We start from the raw sequence: 17,260 nt of genomic DNA on the forward strand, positions 1-17,260 counted from the left end.
GCGTTTGAGTGACTGTTGGAAATCTGTAAACAGGAAAGAGTGAAGTATACTTCATTAAAATACAATATCCACAGTCCCACAAACAAAAAAAAAATCGCTTGTGGACCATTGGAGGCTGTACTTATTTGTGTGTGTGTGTATAATCTGGCTGTTCAACAGGTAATTTTGACCTGAAGAAGTGCTGATAAAAATACTAGGGTTAGTAACAGCTTCAAATTCAGCATAAACTTTTGTCTTTATTTTAAACAGACACGTGTTAAAACTCACAATTATTAGACTTAAGCTCATTTTCAAGCTTTTAATTTATCTAAAGTCTAGATCTCAAATGGGTTTTCACAATCACACTTGAAAATGTAATGATACTCATTTAGTTTAACTCAAGAAAAAAATTGAATGTCTGAATAATAACAAAAGTGTTTCCTTAAATCAATTAATGAATCCCCTTTCTACATTACATTTATTTAGCTGAACCTATTATCCAAATGGACTTACAATAAGTGCATTCAACCATGAAGGTACAACCCCAACAGTGCCACAAGCATGCCATTAATGCTGATCTACTTCAAGTGCCACACACGCCACGAGATAATAAAAGATGTAGAAAGATTTTTTTCTTCTTCTTTAAAAAATACTATTTCATGGGTCAAGGTGCAGCCTGAACAGATGAGTTTTCAACCTGTGAGGGAAGATGTGTAGAGTTTCTGCCGTCCTGATGTCAGTGGGGAGTTCGTTCCATAATTAAATAACAGTCGGTATATTGTATATTCATGTCTGATTGCAATCATTGATCATTAAAATAAAACATAAATGCCAAACTTTCTCATTATTTATGTGAAGCATAACATAATCTGTGGGAGGAGGGAGCATTTCTCAACAACCAAACATGCTGATAACACAAGCTGTAATGAAGTGGGTACATTTCACAATATTTGTCTTAGAAGATATGACATATGAGCGTGTGCATTTCTGTAAGAAAAACATGAAAAAACCCCACCAGCCATCAGTCACAGGCCAACATCTTTAGCTGTGTCAGAGCAGGTGTTTTGGCATGGTATCAACTAAAACTAAAATATTTCTGAATCAATGTGTATCCTCATCCCACTCATTCTTCTGCAGCAGCTTACACCAAACACATGAAATAAAAGCTCAGGGGCCTAACATTTAAAGAATATATGTTTAATATAGATAGCAGCAAGTTTACAGAAATGTAATTGCAATAGAATTAAAAACATCCCAACAAAAGCCAAATATTAAGAAAGCCCCCCCGGCTGATTATTTGACAATTGTTCACATAGTTGGGAACAAAATGGCAAAATTTCCCCCTTGCTGTTTCCTGGACCGAATAGGCTGTTTACTAGAAGAGTGGTTCACTTATGTTGGGAGTGAAGATACTTAAAGATGTTACAGAAATGTGGAGTAAGGAAATGGATTTAGGAAAATAATTAAAACAGACTTTGAACATATCAGGGACAAATGTTTTGCAGAATTTGTAATTGCCATTGTCCCTAAATTACAGGACAAAACAATTCTAGTATGAATTGACTTTTATTGTGAGAACAACATCCTGGTAACTCTGTGAGAAATCTGCACATTAGGAACCACTGCACCAGTAAACACTAAGCCTGGATCCACAAACTCTACAAGCAAGAAGGCAATATAGACAACTGAAAAACAATTAGTGAGCCTTGTTTCACACACACACATACACACACAAAACATGACTGAGATGGTTGTTGAGAAGAGAAATTTGCATTTTAACTGATTAAAATATTTGAAATCGGTTTCAGGCGACAATCAAAGCAAAGAAAATGTTTCAACAAGCAACATAAATAATAGAAAGAACATCTACTTTGGTTTCTCCTTTTTGCTGAAAACAGGAGATGCTATTTAGAAAAATATATATTCAAAAACTAACAGATCTACATTTACAGTATATTAGCTGCATAGCAGTTTCAGGGAAAGTTTGTCTGCATCTACGTTGTATAACATAAATGCAATGGATACTTCAGTACAAACAAGTTAGATGCATGACAGAAATTGCACTACACATTTATCTGGTCACTGTTGTCGAGCATTTAAAGTACATTTAAAGTCTTATGGCTTAAAACATTCTAGTTAATGAGAACTAAACATCACTGGCAGAACCAGCAAGGTGTTAAACAGGCAACAACATCTGGTCGCTACTACATCACCTCCTCAAGGACATGTACGATATCTACTAGTGTCTAAAGTGACATTTTAGGGGGAAACACCTGTGATGGCAGATTCAACTTGTTGATCTTAAATTAATGGGTAACGTTAAAAGAAAACCACTTGTTCTATTTCAAGAAACAGAGACAGTTAGAGTCTGTAGCATCTGAAGGAAATATGGGAACTTTTATCAACAATCCCCCTCTTTTCCATAGTTAGTAGTGACTGTATAATGAGTCACTCTTTTATCTATTTCTGATCTCCAGTTACATTGTAAATACACAAATGAGGAAACTGTAATTTCAAAAAAGTAATTACCTCCACAGTATGTGTATAAAAGAACATTCTTAGTGAGACATTTACAGGTAGCCTGCATAATCACATCAGTTCTATATTCATAGTAAAAATACTGAAATTTGTTGGTCCTGTTTTGAGGGATTAAAACCTGTTTAACCATTTGGTCAAGAGGGACTACAAGGACAGGGGTCCAATAATAATAATAATCAAATGACATTGCTTGTTATCAATACAGAAAATATCTGAACACAACTGATAAAGGAAAACAATTTAGATAATAAACAACACACAAATAAATTAGATATGCTTCTCCGAAGACAGGGACTGGTACTACACAGATTCAAATAATAAAAAAAAAGATCTAAACTTTGTAAAACAAACAAATAGAAATAAAATCATAAATACTCAACACTGGAAAATCGTAGTTCTTCTATTTCACAAGTTGAAGAAAGCCAATCACAGATAGCTCTTTTCTCCAACGTCAGGTTTCCTTCAGGAGTAGGGTCCCTTTAACAACCACCCGCAACCATTCAGACTCGTACTTCCTCAAATCACATTAGTCAAGTTTACATAATCTCCATCATAAAACAGCGGTTTCTGGCTTAAAAGTGTATAAAATGTAACGTGTGTATGTGTTTCTACCACTCTGTACATAGAAAACAAGACAACGACTGAAGCATTAAACTGAGCTAATTCTGTCATCATCAGAGACCAGCCCCTCGTTCATGCACACGCTTACAGGGAAACTATACAAGACACAAACGTGTGTTTCTTTCCCAAAACAACACAACAAACAAACGGAAAGAAAAGTGTGGCAGCGGGACAATCGTGACTAACAATGAAATCATCTATCTCTATGTTTTTCTTCAGAAATAAATGGAAAATAAAAGCTCACGAGCCATAAAACTGGCCTGTCATCAGAATTTAAGCAAAGCAAGATTTGAGTCAAACTTTGGTCCTGAGGCCACTGGCCGACTCCAGGCGACTGCATTTACAAGAAAACATATAAAATAGGCTCCGTTACTGCATGTTAATACCTTAACCTGGATGAGATGTATAATGTACAGTTTGCTTCTCTTCTACATTCACTAAATCAGTCACATTAATAAAACTGGTAAAAAAAAGGGCTCTTTTCTAGCTGATTTAAGAATACTATTCCAGTTCATGCGTGCCTGACGCAGAATAATGCAATCAAAACGATACTAAAACTCATAATATTAATAATATAATCCCACTCTCTCTACTATAGATGTGTTTGATTTAGAGTTATCCAACATATGTCAACTGAAATAATCGTATTTGAATAAAAATGTCTCAATCCACATTTTGCACTGGTTTTGAGGAATAAATAATGTATATGTTTTGGGAATGAATAGTTGAAAGTTGTAACAGCATGTTTCAAAACGTATCTTCTTCACTGTAAATAATGAGGAAGAGGCGGCTGACAAAACCCCCCACCACCTCCTGTGGGACTGTACCGTACCCTCGATGAGTAAAGTGGTCACAAAGAACAGCATTGTAAAATGCTGAACATACATGTAAAAAGAAAAGTCTCAGCCAATAGCCTCAGTTTTATTTGTTTCTATTTTTCTATCATATTTCTACCAACACACTTTCTTAAAATATCCATCTCTTTGTAATGTATTAAAAGGAGAATCTGCTCTAAAAGGTAGCAAACTGACACAGTTTGGTTTGGATGAATACAGACTAAATGTTAGCCTGAACACGTTTGCTTATCTGCACACTGTGGTGGAGATGGTAAAGGATCTCATACTGAAAGATATGTTTCACAGCTGGAGGTGAGCTTCACTGCAGAGCCACACAGACAGCTGTTGGCTGAACTTCAAATATTCTTTACAGGTATTACTGCAACAATCCGGTCTAGACAAGACTAGACCTAATTTATCCAGGCCTCTCGTAGATGCCTCTTTACTTTAGTCATACACCCACTGAGCACAGCTTATTTCTATATCATTAATGAAAACCGAAGTCACTTTGTCGCCTATCAGAGACAGCTAGAGTGAATATATTCATATATTATCAGGTGCAAGCTAGCTGCTACAACATTTAAACAATCAGCACTTACATATAAGACACTTGTTTGTGATTACACATCGGATTAGTGTAGAACACTTTTCTACTTTCTTCTACCTCTCATTTCTCTGCCTCAGCTCTAACCTTCTTTCAATACACTTTCTGCACCGCAAAATAATTTCAAACCACGTCAACTACCTTCATCTACCATCATCGATGTATTCAACCATACATACCACAGTCTGTCGAAACCTTGCTGCTATACCGCACACTCCACCTTCCATGCAACAACAATATAAAACAAGTATTAAAGGGAACACTATTCATGGAAACCACAAGACACTTTGGAGACTTTAGAAAACGGCACAAGAACCAAGAAACGCTGCAGATGACATCACTGACAATCTATCTACAGATACACACTAAACTTCACAAGTTAAATGAATAACAAGACCACTAGGTTACTGTACTTCTGGAGGAAAAGTTGAAGAACAAAGCACCAAATGGTGTTTTTCCTCTAAATAATGACAATTTGCCTGTTTTCACCTGAAGTCCATCTAATTCTGCACATTTGTTACAATGGGGAGTCAGTCAGTCATGAAGTCAATAAGAGATATTCACTTTTCTTGGCCAGCCCACTAACGCCAAGAAATTCCTAGTTCACTGTCTGGATATTGATTTGTCCAGTTTGTCCTTAACGATGAGATAACAGATATCATTTATGACACTCTGACTCTGGAGAACAATCACGACAGCCAGCAGCACCTTCACTACTCTTTCCAGATAAATGCTCAGTCTTAAAGTAAACCGGATAATGTGTTGGGGCAGAAAAATAATAAGAGTTCAGATTTAAGAACATAATATTCGGTTTGTCTCAAACTTCATGATGCAGGGCAAATTCACAACTATTTTACTGCATGTAGTAGTGTTTTGTCTATTTTTCTACATTTTACAATTATTCTACATATAAAAATGAAACGACGCGGTTAGTATGAGCGAGTTAAGTTGCTGCCGGACTCATGCAGGCTGACCAGCAGGTCGTCCATCTTCTCCATGTTCTGAGAGGCCGTCATGCTGTTCTGCACGGGCCCAGACTGAGACAGGGACTGGCTGAGCAGAGACTGGATGTGCGCGTCACTCTCTCTTTGGTTCTGACCAGACTGGCTGATGGCTATAATCTGATCCGACAGCGTGTTTCCAGGAGTATTCATCAGCTGGTCACATTCTGCAAGGAGGGAACAGAGGGAGTTTACAAACCTCACACATTACATTGTAAGTTTGTACAGCAGGTTTAATGTTCCAAGTTTCTTTCTGCTTTTGAAACACACACAAACTTTCATGTTCAACTGTAGTTTAGTTATCCACTAAGGAAGGCCTCAAGATGTGGCTGAAAGCTCAAGTCAATGAACCTCGTGATGAGAATGTTATTGTCAATAAATAAAGATCTAAATAAATTGTAAACCAATGTTTTTGGGGAGTTAAAAGAGAATTTCTTTTTTCAGGTTGCACATAGATTTCCCATTTGGTTCCCCGTTTACTTTTTTCACCATTTGACAACTCTACTATCCTTTATATGAGTGCGAAGACCTTGTTATGAGAAAACTATGTCAATTTGCTAAGGGAGTTAACAACACTGGCTCTCATTGGCTCTCAGACAATTTAGAAGATGGTTCATATAATATTTGCCATCGGCACTTGTTGGCAGTCATTCATACCACAGGATTAAACTGCACCTGTGTAATCAATTCCTTACCGTTCTGAATCCCAAAAAGGAAGAGGCCAGGTTGTTGAGGCTGGCTGGGCTGATTGATGCTCCCACTGACAGCAGTCTGAAACAGAGTTCCTGGCTGTTGAACAGGGGAGGAGGTGGTCGTTTGGAGGTTTGCCACGCCGTTCTGTGAAGCAAACATGGCTGACTGTGTGAGCTCCTGAGTAGCCAGTCCCCCCTGCAGAGAGGCCATGTTAGACTGAGGCATAAAGAGGCCCACAGGCTGCTCCTGCCGGTTGTTTGAGCTGCTGCCCAGCTGCATCGGCTGTTGCTCCTGAAATATGACTTGCTGTCGTGGATCGGTGGGGTTCCCTAAGGCCATAGGCTCAGAGCGATCCTGCTGGTTTACTGTCACCATGCTGGCTTGGGAAAAGAGCAGAGAGGGGTTTGGAGGCTCTTGGGAGACTAAACTGCTGCTGGTCAGCGGAGGCATCTGGCCCTGGCTGCTGAACAGAAGGCTGGAGGCCTGCTCCGGAGTGGACAGGGGGTTGTTGCAGAACAGTAGGCCAGTCTGCTGTTGCTGCTGCTGGCCTGGAGAAAGTGTGTTTGCAGATGGATGTGGGGAGATGTTCTGAAACAGGGAAGACTGCTGGGCTGGCTGTGTGTGGGGCTGAGGCTGGGAGGGCTGCTGCTGCTCCATGGGGCTTCTCTGTTGGATGGGGGAGAGCTGGGTTTGAGCCTGAAATACTGATTGTGGTTTAGGGGCAGGCGTTTGTAGAGCACTGAGGAAGGCCAGCTGCTGCTGCTGCTGCTGTTGTTGCTGTTGTTGAGCACTACTGGTTGTGAGCTGAGAGGACAGGGATGTCTGAGGGAGGAAAAGCCCAGGGGTTGAAGGCTGTTGGTCCGGAGACTGTAGGACTGTCATGGTGTTTTGGAAGAGAGCGGCCTGGACCTGCTCCTGAGAGGCTTTCTGGAACAACGTTCCCTGTGAATCTTGTGTTTCAGCCAAAGAACTGGGATTGTGGAACATGGGTGGTGAAGGGTGTGATGGTGTCTGCTGGAGAAAGTTGGTCTGAATTGAGAGCAGGTCACTCGCCTGCTGAAAGAGAGCTGCTTGTTGCTGCTGCTGCTGCTGCTGTTGCTGTTGTTGTTGTTGTTGTTGTTGTTGCTGCTGGGCCTGTTGGAAAAGAGTCCCCTGGTTTGGCACCACCCCCTGTGATGGGCCCTGCTGCTCTGCGTTCTTGGCCTGAGGGGCATCCTGAAACATGCCACACTGCATCTGAATCTGTGACTGAAACAACTGCTGCTGTAAATTCTCCAAAACACGCTGCTGTTGAAGCTGCTGTTGCTGGATTTGTTGCTGCTGTATTTGCTGTTTTTGGATCTGTTGTTGGTGCTGGATGTGTTGCTGCTGCTGTTTGGCCATTGAGTTGTCAGACTGAAGTGGTAAGTTACAGAACCCTTTGGCTTTAAGCTGCCTCACTGCCTCCTCCAGCTGGGCTACTTCGTCTGGGGGGAAAAGAGGCAGTTGCTGCTGTTGAGGTGCAGGTTCTACACACAACCTCCCCACAGCTGCAGAGCCGCTGCCGGGCCTCTCCTGTCCGAGGCCCTCTCTGGGCTCCAGGAGGAACTGCTGTGATCCCTGCTGGAGCAGAGAGTCGGCAGGTACAGAGAAGGAGCTGGTGGCTGCAATGTCCTGCTTCTGAATAGTGCCTAAGGGCTCTGTGTTGGGAAAAACAGGAGCCTGGGCTTGGTCAGGTTCGCCCGCAGGCTGAGACAGGTTGTTGGAGAATGGTCTATTTTTATTTAGATGGCCTGCAGTCATGTCTGGGTTCTGCTGGGCTGGACACAGGTCCCCAGTCTGCTGAAAACACAAGATAAAAGATAAAAGACGTGCTTTATTTTGCTTTTAGATTTTGTTGTCAGTTTTATTGTGTTATCTTTAAAGTCAAAACTGTCCACAAATAACACTTCTCTTACAGAATAGATAATTAAGTATGAACTCAACTTAATTTTACTGAACATTTATGTGATTTGACTATGAAATAGTTATTAATGAGGCCTTTAAATAGGTTACAGATCAATACATCACCTTAAATACACCAGAAGATTGGAGGTTGCTGGTGACCTCCATCGGAGTGACATCTTCTCTCTTCACTAAAGGCAACATCGGAGGCATCAAGGCACCATCTAGAACTGTAGGAGCAACACCAAGGAATACATCTTATTCTTAAAAATGTTGCTTCGTATTCAACTATTCAGAGAAGTAGCAGTCAACTGTGAGCTGACAAGTACAGTGTATTTGAAATTAACAGCTTTCAAACTGGATGCTACAATCATGGTTACAAAGAGTAGTTAACAAAAGAGAAAATAACCTTTAATTTGTTCATCAAATGAACAAGTCTTCACTGGAGAGGCCGCCTCTTTCTTCACGGGAACATCGTTTTTTGCTACAAGGGCAAACATCAACAGATTTATGAGCTCACAAAATTTGAAAATCAATGTAGAAATACAGCACAATAATAACTTGGTTTACTTTGTATCAAGGCCCACTAAGGAAGGACCTTACAATTATGAAAAGTGCTAATGAAAGAGAGTCCTGAATGTGGATAACCCTGGATTTCTAAGTTTAGACATTGGCTGTTTATTGTGCTCTTGACAGATATCCCAACTGATTGCTAATACTTTCTCTGATCCTTCTTAACTGTAGGTGGTGAGCCAGCTGTGGTGCCAGCCAGTAAATCTAAAAAGTACTTTGTAAATAATGACCTCATCATCAAAAATGTACATGTTTTTTAACCAGCTTGACTCCTCATTAGTTGATTGTAAAAAGAGACAGATGTATGAAACTTTGTGTGATTTAGTAAATAGACTGAAACAGGAACAAACCTGAATCTGGAGTGTAGGTAAAGGGCTGAACATCATGGGATCTCCCAGCATTCGTCACCACATAGATTCCTACACACACTGAAGAGATGATGGCTTGGTTCTGGTACGGAGGAACCTTCACTATCACATGATTCTAGAAGGGTGATCATTCAAAGAAAGTCAGCAAAAAAGAATGATTACTACAGTAGGTATAACTGCACTTATCTAGTATGAGTCAAAAGGTGAGTTGATTCGAACAAAGTGACAAAATATTCATCACTTTGTCTGTATCTTTTGCCTTACGGACACATCATGAGCACGGGGGTGACGTGATACACATTACCGTGTATAATGTTGTTCATAACTCTAGGACATTCACACATGTGTGGCCATATCTACCAAATGACAGAGGTAATTGCTGAATCACTTAGTTTAATTATGTTTTAATTCCACCTATAAACAGCTGGTGGCAGTACAGCTTTGAAAAATGTAGCATTGCCTCATAAAAGGGCAGAAAAAAAGACTACTTGCCAACTTTGACAGTACTGGTTAAAAAAATGTAATGTTAGGAAAAAATTAGGAAATGCATTCAATATATTTGTTAGGATTTGCAGATACACAACATGTGTATCAGTCAGAAACATTGGATGTAAACAAAACTCCATAGTGTACCTTAAACAAAACACAAAATGACATCCAATGACTTCAACACAAAAACACTTTTTTATTAGCTGCAGATGCATCAACTGATCTACCTCTAACCATTTTGTTTACAGGGGCAAAGGTTTAAACTGGACTGTTGAGACACACTCAGTACAGCTTTTGAGACTGAGGGTAATTAGGTCAGAACACAAAGAGACTACTCAAACCTTTGAACCAGCAGTCATTTAAGATGATTACAGCTAAAGCCCCATACAAATCTGAAAAGGCTGCTTCTTTCTACTCAGCTGATTAGTAATAGGCATTAAAGTGATAGTTCAGAATTTTCAAGTGGGGTTGTATGAGGTACTTATCCTTAGTCAGTCAGTGTATTACCTACAGTAGATGACGGGCGACATGCTCCCAGTTTGGAGAAACAGATAGAGTACCAGCACGGAAACTAAAAAAATTAACTGCTGTGGATGGGGGCAGCAGCAAAATGTATTTAAATCTATATCAGTTTAAGTGTACACTACATTTAGAATGTTTTTACCGCTTTATCTTGCTGTCAGACTGCCCTTTCCAGCGGGGAACTTAAGCTGTTATCTACGCTCTCATCAGAGCCACAAGACTCCTTTTGACAAAAGTAATTTTACCTCGCAGAACACAAGAGTATTTGGTCTACCACTGCCTTAATCGCTTAGTTTGTTTGTGTTACTGTGTGACTCAGATGAGTCTGAACTAACTAAAACTAAAACACCAAAATCACACAATATAACAAACAAACCGACCGAGACAGCTGTAGTTTAGTAACTTCAGAGTTCTGAGAGGTGAAATGAATGCCTTCTTGTCAAAAGAGTCTTGTGGCTTTGAAGAGATCAGGATAGTGGCTTCAGTTCCTTGCTTGAAATGGCTGTTCTTCAGCAAGATAAAGTGGTGAAAATATCTTAAATGTAGCGTACACTTAAACTGATATTGATCTTTTTGGGTGGGCCTTATTTTTAGGCAGCATTTTGCAGCTGCCACATTGCTTTGCTCATTCCTGTCTGTTTCTCCAAACTAGGGGTGTGCTGACAGCCATCTACAGTAAGTAATACACTGACTATGGATAAGTACAACACCACTTCAAGAAAATCAAACAATCTCTTTAATCATTCAGTACAAAAATAGCACAAGAGCAATCACAATTTACCTGGTGAAACAGCTCCATGTCAATTTCAGCCTCCGCCTTCCATGAGTTCTCATCTGGAACAGACAGAAGATGCAGCATGTTTAATGGAGAACAAATGAAGCCAAAATATCTACAGACAATCATATTCTTAAAAATAATAACTTCTTACCAGAGACATTCTCCTGAAATATGACTTTGGTGTCTTTAAGAAAGTTTTTGCCAATTATAAAGACCTCTTCTCCGCCTCTCACTGAACAACTGTGCAGTGACTTCTTCAGGATTTCAGGCACTCCTGCAGGCTGAGCTGAAATCAGTCATAAACAGTTTTGATAAGTGCCACTTTCACTGATTTTCAAAATAAATGTCACTGAAAAAAGAAAGGGAAGCAGATTGGTTTAAACTCATTTTCGCTGAAATTCTAAAATATCTATAATGTAATTGATTTTACTGAATGCTAAATGGTTAAACTACATAAGGTTTGTGCTGGAAATGGTATTTACAAAATCAGACTAAAACTCCACAACAAAGAATTAAACAGCCTCTTGCAGCACAATCCACTGTTGCAACAATCCCACTTGTAGTTTATATTTGTGATATGTCTCCCGACAGCCTGAAATCTAACATTTTAAGACTTTTGAATGCGATTTGAGACATTTTAATTAAGGCCTTTTTGTAGGCAATCAAATTCAAAACTTTTAAAGATTTTTCACGACCTGCATGTACGCTGACCAAAGACGTGACGTTTCATACAATAGAAATACTGGATATATCAGCCTCCAAAATGGCAATAATAACGTTGAACAACCTGAAGCTCACACACATTTTCTTTTTCACTTCTCGACGCCACACGCACACACGTACAGATGCCAAGGGGGATAACTATTTTTGGTGGTTTTGTGGAAAGATATTTCCCTGGATTGCATGCTAACTCTGTGTAAACAATAGAAGTCCCCACACACACACACACACACCTCGATTGTTTCGTCCTTTCCTTCCCTTTCTCCCCTATCTCTCCCAAATCAACTTACACAGAAACTTTCTTATAGCCTAAAGCGTCTTTCCTGTTTACAAAATCAACCACACCCGTCATGCTTTACACATTATCAAATAACACTTGAACCTGAGAAGATCCTTACACACTGTCACCAAGTGTGGACATAAAAAGACAACAGTCTCCCAACTGCAGGCTTGATTAAACTTCAGAAGCAGGATCTCTCATGTTAAAGAGGAGAAAATAGCTCAGTTTAAAAAGGTAATTATTAACTATGTAAATTACAGATCAGCCGTCTGTTTTGCTTCTTGTAATTCTAGTGAAACTGGTTTATTATAGTGAAATAAAACACCAGGATTTCTGCATATACAGTATAATGGCATTTCCACAGAGTCAAACACAAGGAGACTGACTTACTACACAGGATTGGAGATGAGGGAGTCTGTAGCATGAGCACTGATCCATCTGGACGGGGGATGTTGACCCGAAACACCAGCCGAGCGCGTGTGCTCTTCTTCTTAGATCCTGCCACACCAATACGAGCCTCGACATCAGCATTACGGAGCTTCAAGATCCCAACACAGTCCACCCTGTAGACAGACCATGTTAGCCAGGAAAACTAGCAGTAAACAACAACTTTACAGTGTTTGGTAAACTATCAGCTCTTTACAACACTAAATACTACAAAGTGTCATTATAATAACTGATTTCACAACAGTAAGGGAATCAATAAAATATTTATCCACAATTGGTTTGAATTATCTGTGAAGTACAACTGGGCACATAAAAGCTACACTTGTTCTGTTTGGGGTTGAATATATTAAAATAAAATTGATTGGAGTAATATTCATCACAAAAACAACCCAATTTCAATAAAAAAACAAAAAGTACGTACGCTAGTGTCATGTTGGTGCTCGGATCAAGGGACACTTCGATGACAGTTGTGCCATCAATGTCCACCTCTTTGCAAGCTGTGGTGTTGCGACCGGTCACCCTGCAAGCTTGATAAAAACCGTGAGGCTTGACACGCCCAGCATCGTTGCCCACAAACACCTGCAAGACCACTGGCTCATTCACTCCCTCCAGCTGTGTAAACAAAAGAAAAGAGATATATGCATTATAAAACGTGTTTTATATAGATGCTTCCCTAGTGTTGCCCAAGTGCTTTTTGGCATCTTCTCATCGAGCAATTAAGCTGTAATCTTAGCTTGTTTATCAGCACATCTTTTTGTGCAATATAGTCAGCCTTTCAAAAACCAACCTGTGTTTGTTATCTTCTGCTGTTAACTTCTGTTTCTAACTTCTATGCCCGTTATTTGCATCTGGTTGCACATGCTCTTCACAAGCCCTGACAGTACAAAGAGTACCTGATCAGGTAGAAATCTCACCTCTCCGTGCCCTGACTTATGATCACCTCTCGACAACAAACTGACCACATTAATGCTCAAACGCTAGACAGCGTATCTAGTCTTGCTCCTAACTCACAAGTCTCAGGAAATATCAAAATATAGTGGGCAGATTGTCACAATAGTTTTTTGTCATCTGCAGACATGAAGTATTTCACTCATGCTGGGGATGAAGAGAACCTGTTCAAATCCAGTTCAACCTTTCTGACTCAACAGTTATTAAATCTCTCTCCACATATACAATACAAAATACTATAAAAGAGAAGATATAAAACAAGTACGGATCAGACCTGGCTTTGAAAAGCAATCAGTATTAACTGTCCATTTGGAGGGAAATTAAACTTGATTTAAGCATCCATACTGAGCATATTATGTCTCTGCAGAAATAGACTTTCCACATTTTGACACACTGTGACCTTAACCCTTCCACCTCGATCAAATTTGACTATTTTTTTTGCCCCACTGTGCCTACGGCTCTAAGAATAGCAAATCTAAAACACTCTAGCCTTTACCTAATTATTAACTTAACCTTAAACAAGAGCACATTATGGCAGAAAAGTGAAAACATTGACTACAGCGTTCATTATAGAGGCTGTGTCAGGGTTTTAACAGTTACCTTAATGGTGGGAAAGCCCTGCTGAGTGCGGTCCTTCACTGACCCTCTGCTGCCTTCAGTCAGATAGCGGGCTCGGTGCTGAGTCTCTGGCTGGACGAGGATCTTCACCTCCTTCCCCTCACTCTTCTGTGGGTATTGCGTCGAAAGAGTTCCTCCTTTCTGGCTCGCTGTCTGAGGATCATTAGAGCTGCTACAAAGACCGGTTTGACAGAGACACCAGCAGATTACTTCTAATTCTAACATTTTATAGCATTTTATATTTTAGTTGGTACAACCTAGCTGGCATCTTCTGGTACTGTGGTGGAAAAAGCACGGAATGTCTAGAACTTGCTTTAACGGATTATGACCCTGTCCATATTTGTTCAGAGCGCCCCCCTTCCCTCCATCCCCCATGATGCTCTGAGCAATGCAAAGTTAACAGGCCCTCCATCAACCAAGAATATTCCATCCCCTGCTCTTAAAGCGTTCACAGTTATCTGTTTATTTAATCTGCTCTGCTTATCCTAGGTCTTTGAGAGAGGCTCTGTGATTCACTGTGGCTGACCATTGTTTGGACTTCAGTATCCTGCCCCTCTCTCCCCTCTGATCTAACCGCTCTTCTTCAGTCAAAGCGTTATGGGAAATTCAGGGCCAGAGTAATTTGTTGGAAATTTACTTCTGTTGTGCAATTTTTTCCCTAATAATACCTATTCTGACAGTCAGGAGGAGTGCGGTATGAGAGTATCCACAAGGACCCTTCAGACAATGGATTTAAGAATAAAGTACCTACTTAGGAAGTGTGCAACTACCACCAGGAGAATATTAAATGAATAAAAAGTCAATTAACTTCTCAGGAAAAAACTTCCTACAATAAGTGGAATCGTTGTTTTCTTTGGGCACTGTTGGGTGACAGATTGCAGGAAATCAAAAGAAAAAATACAGATGCTTCTATACAGGGCACCAGGCTTCACTGAATGGTTTGATGAGTGTGAATACACCTTTGCATTGGCATTCTGTTCTCCCAAGATTACTTCATGTCAGCTACTGCATTAACAAACATTGAAACGAGAAATACAAAGTCGCCCATTTAGAATGTCTAAGTTGTCAAATTTGAAAACATTTTTGAAAATGTTTCAATTTTCAAATTGTCAAATTTGAAAAGGTCGACATATACATCTTCAACTGAGATAAATATAAATATATATATATATATATATATATATATATATATATATAAACATATATAACAGCAAATCATAACATTTGAGAAGCTGGAACCACAAAAAGGCATTTTTGTTTTAAAAATGACTGAAATTAATTAAGAAACTAGTTCCATCATTCATTTTCTCTCAACCGCCTATCGATTAATCAACTAACAGTTGCAGCTCTAGAAAATCTTTTAGTCTCCAGTAGAGCTTTGGAGACTTTGACCTGGAAGCTTGTGGTGGCTTGACATTTTATCTTATTAAGACACCTAATGTTTGCCTTTTTTGACAACTTCCTGAGATGTAGAGCAGCATGACTTGGACATTAGGATCCAACAGGTCAAACTCAGTTGTATTTCAAAATAAATACATTTACAGGAGACACACACCTTCCTTTGGATCCAGTCTTGTTGTCAGGGCCTAGCTGTGACAGGACAAAGTGTGGACCTTTGGCACTGTCTGCATCAAACACGTCCATGCTGGTTTCTCCGCGCCCTGCAGACTTAGGGCCAGGCCTCTGTCGAGGGGTACGTTTGCGGGACTTTCGTGGCACCTCTGTGTTGTCATTGTAAGAGACAGAGCTCATGATGCTGAAGTTGGAGAGAGAGTCTTCCATCCAGATGCTGTTACTCTGCTCCGAGTCCTGGGATGTTTCATTCTGGCAAGACATCTGGCTCTCATCCAACAGGTCTTGTGGAGGTGGAGAGATGTTCAGTACAGTGCGGCGCTTAGATGGGGTCATCTGATGATGTGGCTGGGCCTCCTGGGGTGTTACGCCTCTTGCTCCTCCTAGCTCACCGCTACTCCTGCAGTTACCGCCACCGCTGCCGTTACCATTGCCACCTTCTGCTCCGACAACCTCTGGAACCACTCGGCTGCTCCTGGCGTCCTCCGGGTCAACAATGGACTGGCCGCTGTGGACTGGGTTCTGGTCACTGGCTGAAGCACTGGAATGCATGGTGGGGCTGGAAGAGGTGGGAAAAGCACTGCGGGGGCCTTCCATGGTCATAGAGGAGGACATGGCATCTACAGTGCAAATAATTAGACAGTGAATAAAGGCCTCTCAACCAGTATTGGCTAGCAGTCCCATTTAAGCAGCAAAATTTATTTATGATAGTTTATTTTTTGCTTTTGGTTAGCTTTTTATTTTTTTATTCATCCAATTAAAATGTCTCCCTTTTCATTGGATCTTAAGTGTGTGCGTGTGTGGTGCTGATGATATCTGAGGATTTGTAAATGTACAGTATAGGTGTGGCTAAAAAGGGGCCAAAGAAGAGATGAGAGGTGAGCAGTCCCCCTTATTTAAAAAAAAATCAAATAAGACTTAAAAATGCTTATGAATAAACTAAAAAAAAAAAAAGAATTAATTTATCATTATTATTAGCATTTTGTTCATGTTCAACTGCAAAATTGGCCAAAATAATGAAATGGAAAGGGAAGTTCAAAACACTAATATGTACAATATGATGCATGCCAATTACTGGAGCTTTTTACTTTCAAATTTTTTTTTTTTGCTACAAATGTTCATTGCGTTGGGACTGAACGTAGCCACAGAGACAAAATAAACAAGCTTCTGACCTATGAAGCAGAGAACTGCAGACCATTTTATATGCAGACACTCCCTGCTTCAGAGGGAACTTCCTGGAATATAAAAATGAGACAGCGAATGAGCAATAAAAGCTGAGCAGTAAAAATGTATTCAGATTTTTTAGAAAGAATAATAACACAGGTTATTTTGTTTGTCAAAAAAATGTTGCTCCAGCATGCTGACATACACTGTAATTTCAAAAGCATTCAAATAGTTACGGTGAACTAGATGAAGAGTGGGGAAAAGTCTGGTTAAGTTGCAAATGGTAAAAAGGAGTTAAACTGCTGTTGACATTCTGGATTGTGTGGTGACTCATTAGTTTGCAAGACACACAGTCAGAAAGAAAAAGAGGCACATACACAGTATGGAGGTCGTGTCATTTTGAGCAAGTATCAAAACACAAACACATACAGTATATTATGATCACAAGCCAAAAAGATACAATAGCAAACCAAATTTATGACCAAATACTGTCAGAAGTTTAATGCTCTTACAGATGTTGAGAGGTGGGTTATGAGTGTTTTCCTCTATGCACTAGAAGAAGGATTTTAAAACTGAAACTGTGCTG

The 17,260-nt window shown here is 39.9% G+C and overlaps 1 protein-coding gene across 3 annotated transcripts in view; it reads right to left on the bottom strand.

Moving 5' to 3' along the window:
* Positions 1-1,160: 1,160 nt before the first annotated feature.
* nfat5b (nuclear factor of activated T cells 5b) overlaps positions 1,161-17,260 on the bottom strand; it is a 32,742-nt gene continuing 16,642 nt past the window's right edge. Inside the window, exons 1-12 of one of the 3 annotated variants that reach the window (XM_068730340.1) lie at positions 16,683-16,742; positions 15,494-16,130; positions 13,921-14,110; positions 12,794-12,984; positions 12,316-12,488; positions 11,077-11,211; positions 10,929-10,981; positions 9,119-9,251; positions 8,605-8,679; positions 8,322-8,425; positions 6,275-8,090; positions 1,161-5,746 (exon numbers count right to left, since the gene is read on the bottom strand). In XM_068730340.1, the coding sequence (XP_068586441.1) occupies positions 5,508-5,746; positions 6,275-8,090; positions 8,322-8,425; positions 8,605-8,679; positions 9,119-9,251; positions 10,929-10,981; positions 11,077-11,211; positions 12,316-12,488; positions 12,794-12,984; positions 13,921-14,110; positions 15,494-16,125 (3,741 nt within the window). In that variant the 5' untranslated portion in view covers positions 16,126-16,130; positions 16,683-16,742 and the 3' untranslated portion in view covers positions 1,161-5,507. Of the gene's footprint in view, positions 5,747-6,274; positions 8,091-8,321; positions 8,426-8,604; positions 8,680-9,118; positions 9,252-10,928; positions 10,982-11,076; positions 11,212-12,315; positions 12,489-12,793; positions 12,985-13,920; positions 14,111-15,493; positions 16,131-16,682; positions 16,743-17,260 lie in introns of those variants that run through there. The other 2 variants (XM_068730339.1, XM_068730338.1) reach the window with 2 other exon arrangements.

This window comes from Cebidichthys violaceus, unplaced genomic scaffold, assembly GCF_023349555.1.
Source record: "Cebidichthys violaceus isolate CVI_PGR_0920_01 unplaced genomic scaffold, fCebVio1.0.p SCAF_5, whole genome shotgun sequence".
NCBI lineage: Eukaryota > Metazoa > Chordata > Actinopteri > Perciformes > Stichaeidae > Cebidichthys > Cebidichthys violaceus.